The 11,006-nt window shown below is 40.0% G+C and overlaps 1 protein-coding gene across 1 annotated transcript; it reads right to left on the bottom strand.

The window, feature by feature from the left end:
* Window positions 1–3,150: 3,150 nt before the first annotated feature.
* On the bottom strand, window positions 3,151–9,532 carry LOC116259866 (homogentisate 1,2-dioxygenase). The gene is made up of 9 exons (XM_031637828.2): window positions 8,881–9,532; window positions 6,960–7,190; window positions 5,538–5,617; window positions 4,820–4,987; window positions 4,539–4,714; window positions 4,123–4,192; window positions 3,866–4,020; window positions 3,663–3,746; window positions 3,151–3,578 (listed from the first exon to the last, which is right to left on the bottom strand). The coding sequence occupies exons 1-9, from the start codon at window positions 9,096–9,098 to the stop codon at window positions 3,303–3,305; spliced, it is 1,458 nt and encodes a 485-aa protein (XP_031493688.1). The 5' UTR covers window positions 9,099–9,532; the 3' UTR covers window positions 3,151–3,302.
* Between the last annotated feature and the right edge of the window lie 1,474 nt (window positions 9,533–11,006).

Here is an 11,006-nt window from a genome sequence, read left to right as displayed (position 1 = left end):
TTGACACTCTTAACACTTAAAATAGACACTCTTAACACTACACTTAAAATAGGGACTAACCACCTACCAGCCCTCACCTCAAACCTTTGCACTAACTTCATTGGAGACTACTTATACTACTTACTACTGGAAATGGATGGATCTTTGGTAGCTTTTGATTATATGAGATCGGAATGATCCAAGAGTACTCTTATCTTAAATTCAACTGGTCATCAAATTTTTTTGCACCAGAGACCACACACATTAAAAATTAATAAGAAGAAGGTTGTGTTTGATAGCCTGAGGCTGCATGAAAAAGTGTGCTTTGGTAAGATCCTCAGTTTAAACAAACTAAAGATCTTAATAGAATTGATTTGAAATTTATGCTACAAATTTAAAAAAAAAAAAACATAGATTTAAGATCGGATGGAGGGGTGGTTTGATCTTAAATCCATAGAGGATCTCTGATCACCACTGATATCAGATCGGCAGTAAAACAAACACATCCTAAAGTAATTGCATCTGTCTCTAGTTCCGTGAGTATATTTTGCAACTAAATAAAATTGTCTCAAAAGCATTATGACAATTATCCATGAATGATATTCTATTTCATTTGACGGGTCCATGATCATGTCAGTTTTTTGTGATTTATTGAAAATTCGGATCTTCTTTCAATGCTTGTAGCGAAATGAAGCAATGACCATGAGATGCATGCGTAGCAAGCAGCACCATCAGTGACACAAACATCGTTTCCTCTTTTGCCCTACTGAACTTGCATGGTGGAAATGGAAGTATGTGAGATTAGTGATGTTTTGTACGATGTAAAAATTATATATATTTTATCAGGTAAACTGAAGGAGTACTTCATTCTACCATTTATGGGAGAGCCAAAGGCCCGCCCCTTCCCATCCCCCCAAGATATAATAGAATTGTATGTTTATATTTTGATGACATCTAAAAATGCATCCAACTTATTGCATATCAATCCCTTGGTGACACTTATGTGTCATTGCTGAACGTCTTTTCAGTGACACCAAACTTAATGTATACCCGAACACTTTGATTCACCAAATGTATGCCACTGCTCCCACTACGTAATAGTGGCAACTCGACTTAAGATGCTTGCAGCGGTGGCCACCATACCGTTACCAGACGCTCATAGTAACACTTATCTAGCGTAACAGAATATGGATACACCCGCCAACTTCAAGGCAGCAAAATTAACCTGAAGTGGCCAGTTTTAGTTGTATCGATGGCAAATGTATTTTGCCCATTGGCTGCTACAATGATGTCATATGTCACACTTTAGTGTTTTAAAATTATAATGTTGCAACTTTGTAAATTGCCTTTTTTAAATTTTTTTGCCTGCCTTCATGTTGTTTTTCTGCATATAAGCGTTTCTTGGCGGTGGAGATAGGCAAAATGCTGAACATGTCTCTTCTTTTACCGCCTTAGCTGAGGCTGCTTCTTCGACGGCCTATTGGCTAGTAACTGGCCAAATCAAGCCAAACTAAATATCATTTCGGCTCTCTCTGCGAGGTGGTGGGTTTCTCATGCTCACCCAAGTAATGCAGTCAAGTTACTAGGTTCATGAACAGAACAGTGAGCCTCGCTATGCTTTAGCTCGCCATAATCAGCCACTGATAGAACGCCTTAGAGTCCGATCTAGTTCAACTACACCAACTCCCTGCACAAATCGATTCCGCCGTAGACCTTGGGGCAAGGGAATGGAAGGGAGTATTGGCTTCTCATTCTTGACCATAATCTTGTTAAGTTTCCTTGCTTTCATACTAAAGTAGCTAGTCTGCATTTTAAATAGGATTTTTACTGCTTAAACTCGTAAAAAAATGTTATCTGAATTGGGTAGTCACTAGAAAGACTCGGTAAATCAGCAAACTGAAGTTTTTTAATCAATCAGATGGGGAAGAAGAGAATGGAAAACAAGAGTTAAAGCTTCAATTGTCGAGTGACAGGTTTTCAGTAGTTTGAAAATTCGGTGAATGGAATTGGCCTGTTCACTCTGGATGGTTCGAGTAAACATTCTGAGCCAATTTCGGCCTAAAATCAGCCAATCCTTGACGCCGTGGAGTCGTAACCTAAATCAAATCAAACATTGGTCAGCCTGATCTGAAAACGTGTTTCTCAAGAAGGAGAGAAAAGGTTCTTTATTTTTTTTTCTTGTACAAAATTCTAAGAGGTCCATAAAATTTGTAATATAATTTATCGCCTCATGAAACTTTTGAAAGTTTCAATTGGGAATCAAAGGTTTCAGTCGAGCTAAGTTAAACAAATGGCCACAAAGTTACTTGCCATGAATAAACCTTCGTTAGGATTCATGACAATGACGATTCTGTCCAACTCAACTCGAAAGCAACTTTGTGGTAGGAGAAAAAAAATGGATCCCTGGAGATTGTTTTGGAAAAGAAAGAGCTTGAGAGTTTTTTCTGAATTGAATTTTGGCCAATTCCAGCTTCAGCATCACCTGGTTTGTTGAGAGAATGTCTTGCAAGCTCCATCAGCTTCCCTGAAAAGCATTCGGTTGCGTTTGATGGCCTCGGATCTTAGATCCAAAGCTGCATTAAAGGATGCATTTTGGGAGATCCTCCGTTTGTTTTAGCATGAAATCCATGCTACATGTTAAAAACCATGGATTTAAGATCGAATGGGGAGTGGGGAGGAGGTCCAATATTAAATCCATGGATTTGAGATCCTAGGGATCAAGATCCGATGTGAATCAAACACAACACTTCTTCACCTGCTGTGGGAAAGAAAGCCAAAGAAAGCCTCTTTCATTCGAAAGGACCTTTTGCTCACCCCCCACAAACCCATTCACTTTCCTAGCAAAAAAGTAACTAGGCTTGCACAAACACTAGTTTCCCTTTCATCTAAAACTTAAAATGACGAACTCAAGATGCTAGCAGAATTTAAGAAGGCGCTGGACTGTAAGTGGCTGGTTAAACTTCATTGTGTCTCTTGCGAAATAGAAGCCTCCCATCCTGGCATGCTTGAAGGGTCCCGAGGTTCAAATGGCCAACCAAGAATGGGGTTGGTGATTATAAGTATAGCATGAAACCAGCAGCTAGATCTCCCACTCGGGAAACTTCAAATAATGTGATGCAACAAACATTCTAGGAGTACCAGCAACACATTTACTTTTGAAGATTGTGTACGGGTCACCAGAATACCGGTATTTTATTTAATTATATGCGAGGCAAACTTTGGTTTGGTCATTTACAACTCTAGTTGTTCCATGTGCATAAACTATTTCTTTACACGTGAAGATCACAAGTGAACATCGTCAACCACAGAAGACCCTGAACTCTCTAAGGACAGCCATGGATAGCAGTCTTCCTGCAGTCACCTTCTACATGCTCATGAGCGTCATCAGTGAGCAGGTTCCTGCTTGCTTTCAGTGTCCCCTTCTCTTCAATTGAGAAGTGGGATTTCAGACCTATCCAGCATTGGTAGTAATCATGATCTCTGTAAGGAGACTCTAGTGCCCATTGACAAACTCGGGGTATCAAGCATGACTCAAACATGAATGCCATAGTGTCTGCTATTCTGAATGGTCCAGTATCCTCTCCACGTGCCACTGTCGCCTTTTTGCCACAGAAAAATAAAAGATAGTTATTGAAGCAGAAAAATTGTAGAAATACAAGCAAACAAGAGGAAATATGAAGTACCTCAAAGGTCTTAGTGTCAGGTCCATGAGGGGTCATGCAACTATGCAAACTTGCACCACCAGGCAGAAACCCATCTGCTTTTGCCTATTAGCACCAGTTTCAGCAAGCAGTAGCTCAGAAACATCTGTTTTTAATTCTTGTCTTTTGATGCAGAGATGCACTTAACCAAATTTGAGAACCGTATGCATTAATTACGTACTGACCTCATAGCCACCATAAATCAATCCCATAAATTCACTCATGCAATTCCTGTGGTAGTAAGGAGGGCGGAAGGTGTGCTCAGCCACCAACCATCGAGGAGGGAAGATCACAAAATCTAGCAAAGCTACACCAGGCTTGTCTGAGGGCGCTGTAAGTACTGTTATGGGATGACAGAAACTAACAAAGTTAGCAAGGTGATTGGACTAAACAAAATGGCAAAAACTTGACACTAGATGCTAAAGTTTGAATGCTGTTGTACCTGTGTTTATTGAAGGATCTCCATGATCAACCAAAACGGTATTGAATGGGCAAAATTTGCTGAGATCATACTGCATAAATCATACATGCACTTCTAAAACGTCCAGAATATTCATTTTTACAGAAACAAAAAATAAAAACATTCGTGAGGTTAAAATACACAATGATGAATTAATAACCAAATGTTCCATAAGCACATGAATTTCAGCCTTTCAACTGGACATTTCATTGTGAGTTTCTGTTTACAATGGAACTTCTTTTTTTTTTTTTGAAGGCGCCATATCTGAGTAAATGTATAAGCAGAAGATAGTAGCTCCAACATATGGCACCTTTTCTTTGTTCACTTGTTTATATGTTTTTCCTTTTGTTCCCTGATGGATAAAACAAATACAGGTACAAGACAATATCTATCTTTACCTTGTAAGGGACGTAGTTCCCATGCCAAGCCACCACATTAAAAGGAGAAAAATCTTGTTTGGCCGTAAAAAGCTCACCACCATACTTTTGAACAATTGTGTATCCTGGGCGAGATTCCTTTTCAAAGAAAGCGACTGGGACCTGAAAATCCCTCGCTGCAGCCAGGCCATTGGCACCTGAATGCCAAGCAGAGACAATCATAAGGCACAGCCAAATGGAAGTGCATTAAGCAGGATAACTATAAGAGTCCATGTGGCGTGGGATGGAGAATGTCCAATTACCTATAGGACCAAGATCAGGCAATTGAAAGTGGGTACCAAAAACCTCAGCAATGTAGCCACGTGATGGACCGTCCGGCAGGTCAACAGAAAAACGAAAGCCCTGCTGCAAAACAGCTACTTCACCAGGAGAAACCTGTAATCTTCCGAACTCAGTTGTGATCCATAACCCTAAAAGAGCAAGTGAAACAAGAGGATAAGAAAATTAATGATGACATACTTCTATCAGTGATAAAGCACAAATATACATATGAAAATCTCATTCCCAGAGCTACAAAGGGGCTGGCTGTTTCACAATGAACGTGTAATTGCTTCTGTGGCATAGAAAAACAAACAAAACATTGAGCTTGAGACAGGATCCACTAAAGAGAGCAATCTTATATACTTCCATGCTCTTATCCACAACAATCAAAATTAATACATGTTCGAAAGAAAAACAAGTAAAGCAAAATTCGCTGGCATAACTTAAAAATTAAACCCGGTCTTGTCCAGAATTACTTATACATTAAGATTTTGACACTTGGCATTGCCATCAAAGGTGGTAAAATCAAAATATCATAACCATTCAGATCTCATAGTCTAGTATATTTATTCTCAGCATATTCAGAAAAGATGTACTAGTAATAAATCAAGTGATACCAACACAAATTAGTGAACTACAGCACCATGAATTTAATCAAGAAAAAAAAACTTTGAAATAAGGCAGAAAAACTCGTCTTACTTCCTATCTGGGGGACAATCAGAAAGTCACCATCGGCATTACAGAAAGCACAATTATCCATCGATTTGTTGGCAGCATACCTGTAAGCATGATCTTAAATCAGATTCAGCTGAGCTATAAAAAGGTAATGCCAAAAAAAAGGTAATGATACAAAAAAAGGTTGCAAACAAAAAAAGGAAGGAGTTCAGAACATCATGCAACGATGCCAAAACTTAAAAGAGGGATCCACAGTTTACTGGAATCATACTATTTTAAGTTTTTAACAGTACAGCATGGAAATAAATCATCTAACAGCTCCAGTTGATGGAACTTGGGTGAAGTATGAAGAATTAAATGAGGAGCAAGAATTCAACAGCATTTGGCAAGAAAAAGACAAGGCAATGAGAGTTCCTTGGATCTTTAGTTCAAGAATGGCATCACATCTAGATACCAGCAGGAGAATAGTGTCAGGAGTTGCATATGATCACACTTTCTTGGGAAATAAGATGCCAAAATAACACAGTTGCCGAGAAATATCTGTAGGCATAATAACAGACAACAGGGAATCAACGTTTCACAATCCATGCAGTCTTCCAGAAGGCAGAAAAGATGTATCTTTCCTTTTTGCTTAAAAACCCACTCAATGCTTTCCCCCTACTTCAAAGTTCTATCACCCTGCGCAGGTAACACTGCTCTGAATAAGAAAGAAGACCACGTTGACACCTAAGAAAGTTGTCTTATCAGTATATGTACAGGGAAGATTCTATATTGTGGGAACAAGAAGCTTCACTGCAGACAAGGAAATTCTTTTAGATGGTCCTGTCTATCCTGAAAATCATTCTATTAATGCAACATGACCTGCTGGCAGGTGATTTCTCCAAACCAATACAATGCGACCAACAGAGGGAGTCAAGTCCAGGTATACATATGTGTGTGTGACGTGTGTGTGTGTGTGTGTGTATATATATCCTATTCTTAAGCAAAGAAGAGTATCAAGATGGGTAAAATCTTTTACCTGCTTTCTCGAAGCAGAACTGTACAGAAGAAAGTGCTGCCATACATAACCCATGAGCCAAATACATCTAAAAACTGGAGAAGCGAATATAGAGGTCTATGCTAACCCGCTGTTATCTGGACACTTCTAGAGGGCAAGGTCTCAGTGTTTCAACTGTCTAATTTCCAAGATGATTCATGCTTTGTTTGTGCTTAACCAGGACTGTCTTTAGATTTAAAAGATGGAAAAAATCAGGATATCAAGCAGCAAAAATATGACCTGCAGTATTAACTTCAGCATGATAAAAATATTCAGGTGACAGGATGAGAATAAAAATGTAAGCAGAAACCATCTACTTGATTATTGAACAAAAAGAAGAAACAGCAGAAGCCAGATTATCTTTACATAACAAGCTTAAAAAACAAAAGAAATTGTGATGTTGAAATTACATGTGGATGGCATAACCATGTCGCAGGAAAGAACTTCCAGCTCCACATATTGTGTAAATCCCATCAATGAAGTCAGTAGGTGAGCTAGGAAAATCAGCAGGCTTCCAACGCAGTTGAGTTGGTGTAGCAGATGTTAAAGAATTACTAAATTCTGATATCAGATTTTCGTGGCATGGATTTCTGTGTTGGAATGGTTCATGTGTAACAGAAGGTTTAATCCGGTACAGCCAACTGCAAAACAAAATATTCACATACATAAGATAGAACTTCAGAAACTAAGGAAGCATTCTTTTTCCATCTAATACATAAAACCTCACATGTTTCAATGTGCATTGATAAATAAAAATATGAACATCTTAACACAGTCAATGAAGTGAACCAATCAGAAGCTGGCAGTGTATGACATGATTTAGTAAATAATCCTTCTAGAAGCCAATGGGGATCATTGCCTTGGTCATGTGCTATGGATATAACATCCATGCAGAAGGAAAGCTTTAAAATACTTTTATGTCAATGATATTGATAAATCTTGAAAAGCTTGACAATACTTGTGTCACACAATCTAGTTTCCAGCTTCACATTTTTTTTGAGATGTGAATCGAAGTGTGTTATGACTTATGAGACAAGTTGGGATCTATCGCACTTATCAGTTTTGATTCTTTTGAATTAATTTCTACTATTGATACTAAAGCTATGTTTAACATTATGACTTGGGATCAAACACACAATGACGTTTGTTCCTTAAAGAGGGCAGATTGTAGCATTTCATATATGAGAATGACTTTCTTCTATTGAAGTTTTTTTGATAAAACTTGAGGGCCCTATCTAGTAGCAGAGCTACAAATATTTTCTGGAGGGGCACTCATTCACAGATATTCATATCCAAAAGGACATTCATATATATAACAGAGCAAATATTTGAAGATGTTAATGTAAAAATAAAGAAACATTGAGGGGGCCCATATGCGGCTCTGCCACTGGCCCTATCTACTCATGTCTTGCATGACCTAGAGCCCAGATCCATATTTCTTGTTGAGGTGCAAAAGTTGGCTACAAGGCCCGTTGCCTGAGTTAGTTTTGGCCCGAGTAGAGCCTTCTATTTTGCTATACCACTTAATCCTGCCTCACCAAGGGGAAAAAAAAAGGAAAAAGAGTTACTGGATGCAGAGAGAATTCTAACTCTGCAGTGTATGCGGGTTGGAGAGCAAATTCAAATGTGCAGTGAATGCAGGCTTTCCCATACACAAGTACAGACTGCTATCCACCTCTCTAACGGCGCTTAGAAGCTTGGCATAGAAAGCTGTAAAGAAAACTTCCAAGGCTACTGACTGGCTAAGACAGATTTTCTCCTGCCCCTTTGGCAACTGGAAACATATTGTGGCTGTACATACGTTAGAAGTACGAAAATTATGAAGGTTCAAGGACTCAGCAAGAAGCAACCACCCGTTCAGTGGACGAATGCAGCCAAGGGACAGAAGAATCAGGAACTAGAGTGAAGCATTCTTTGCAGACTGGGATCTCACAATCACCAACTTTAAACAACCGTCATTAAGAAGCCCAGCGTGTGATTCACATTTTTCAGTTACATATAGGCCTATGCACACTCATGTAACCCGAAAGCCTAATGAGCAACTAATTTTTCTCCCGTTATCTAAAAAGGAAATCAAGAACCAAAGAAGTTGATGCAAACTTGCATACTCAGATGTCAAACGTAACAATCATAAAAAAAGACGCGAGGAAAATAAACAAGAGAAACAAAGAGGCCCCACTTCAAAATTCGTGGGCATTTTCAACCATGTTGATAACCCATGAAAAAAAAATACGGCATCGTTCTCAACGAGGTACCAACAAAAGCACAGCGAATAAGCACACAAGCTTGAGAGAGAGAGAGAGAGAGAGAGAGAGAGAGAGAGAGAGAGACCTCCTGAGATTATATTTGCGGGGAGCGGTGAAGGAGGTGCCGGAGATCTGCTCGGCGTACAGGCCGTAGGGGCAGACAAGGGGGCTGTTCTGCCCTTCGGGGAGCGCACCAGGAAGCGCTTCCGACGAGAAGTGGTTCCCGAACCCCGATTGGTACTCCAACAACCACTCCGACGATACCAAACCCGATCCCAGCGCCCCTCCCTTCTCACCGTCCATCGCCCCCTCAGTTTCTCTCCCTCTTTCTCACCAGATTAATGGGGGAAGATTTCTCAGCTTTTCCAGTCAACAGTTATCGCCGCCTTCCTTTTTGTCAAAGCGAGAAGGAATCCCGCCGACGAATGATAATTTAGTCCGAGAGAAACAAAGCTGTCGCCGTTATCTGCCTCCCAGTTTGTGGATAAATGACATCAGAAAGCTGAACTCCACCACCAGCAGCACCGGCGCCAGAGGAGCACTCTGCACTTGAGAACCGATGAGTTGGTGGTAAGCTCCTTTGCGGCCCACCAACCCACCTTCTTCCTCAAAGAAGTGAAAAGGGTCCCTCCATCGCGCAAATCTGGCCACGTTGCAGAGTAGGAGACGTGTTGGACTCTGTTTTAGAGGATAGTCCGTCACCAAAATTCTTGGGCCGCTGGCGTCGCCTCTTGCCATTGGCATGCGGCCTCTTTTCAGCAGATGAGGTTCAGAGTTCAATACTCGATCTGACTCGGCATGCTGCCACAAGACAAATTTCATGCAATGTAATTTGTACGAAGATTCTTATCAACCATAATTTCCATTATAATACTCAGCCTGGTCGATCGAATGCCCAAGATCATTTGTTCAGCATCAGAGACGAAGTTGGTATGGATGCTCTTGCAGCCAAAATCATAAAATACTCACATGATACTCTTAATGCCAAACACACTCTTCCTGATTATTATTTATTATCTAACAGAAAGAACACTTGGTAAGTATTTCATCAATCTTCATTACAGATTGAAGCAACTAAGCATTTTATGATATCAATCTTTGGAGCAGATGCTCTGCTACCAATGACCATTTAATGTATTTGTGGTCTTTTCTGATCCGCCAGCTGCCTGTTTTCTGTCCAAGAGGTTTCTCCATCCTGTGTAAGAGCCTTCGGACATATAAGAACTCCTCTTATTCTCAAATTGCGTCAAATTCATTGATGCATGAGAAAATTAGTTTCTTCAGCCATCCTTAGACGCATCTTCAAATCATTAAGCCACAAAATATACACATAGTTAGGGTTCAATTTAGCATATATACTTTACTCTCGAGCAACCCCAACACAAGGACATGTTTTCTCTTCAAAGCTAAGCCATGCTTCAATGGAGGCCTTCATTTTTCCACATTGAGCATCCAATAATCCATCAGATCAGCTGAGTGGCTCCACCATTGTGCTAAGAACGGACTCAAGAACATCTGTCAGAGCTTTGAATCCAATATGTAGAATTATAGGTTCTGGAAAAAAACTGCAGAAAAATTTGGGCCAATGGGATACATTGATACTTTCTTAGTTCAAAACGAAGCAATAGTGAATCAGTGATCCCTCTCATTTTTTTTTTTCGGTAAGGGACGATTTATTTCGCAGAACTTTTGAATGAAGCACAATAAACATGTATGTACCTCATCAGCTAAAGAGGTTCAATTGATTTGTTCAAAAATATTTAGTAGCTTCTCTCAATGTGAAAATAAAATATCTAGTAACTGTTCATTTGATTTGTGCATTTAAATCAGTTCGTTAAACCAAGGGCTGATGAGCTTTAAGTGGTTATGTGCACCGGCCTATGCAGCCTCTTGTGCATGATACGTACCTCATGAAGTAAGCAGGGGCAGCACATGTCATGTACTGTGGGCTGTGTGCCGTGCATCTTGGTGCACATAATTGAGTGTTCACCCCTTGAAAAAAAAGAAAAAAAAAAGACCCAACACACCAACCAGCAGATGGCCAACCATGAAGGTGGTTATGTGCACCGGCTGTGCAGACTCTTGTGCATGATATGTACCTCAAGGGAGTAAGCTGGGAGCAACACATGTCACGTACTGCAAGCCGTGCAGGGTGCATATTGGTGCACATAAATGAATGCCCACCCCTTTGAAAAAAAAAAATGGACCCAA

Source organism: Nymphaea colorata, chromosome 9 (genome assembly GCF_008831285.2).
Source record: "Nymphaea colorata isolate Beijing-Zhang1983 chromosome 9, ASM883128v2, whole genome shotgun sequence".
Classification (NCBI taxonomy): Eukaryota; Viridiplantae; Streptophyta; class Magnoliopsida; order Nymphaeales; family Nymphaeaceae; genus Nymphaea; species Nymphaea colorata.
The sequence above is the reverse complement of the archived record's forward strand: the minus strand, read 5'-3'. Positions and strand labels throughout refer to the sequence as shown.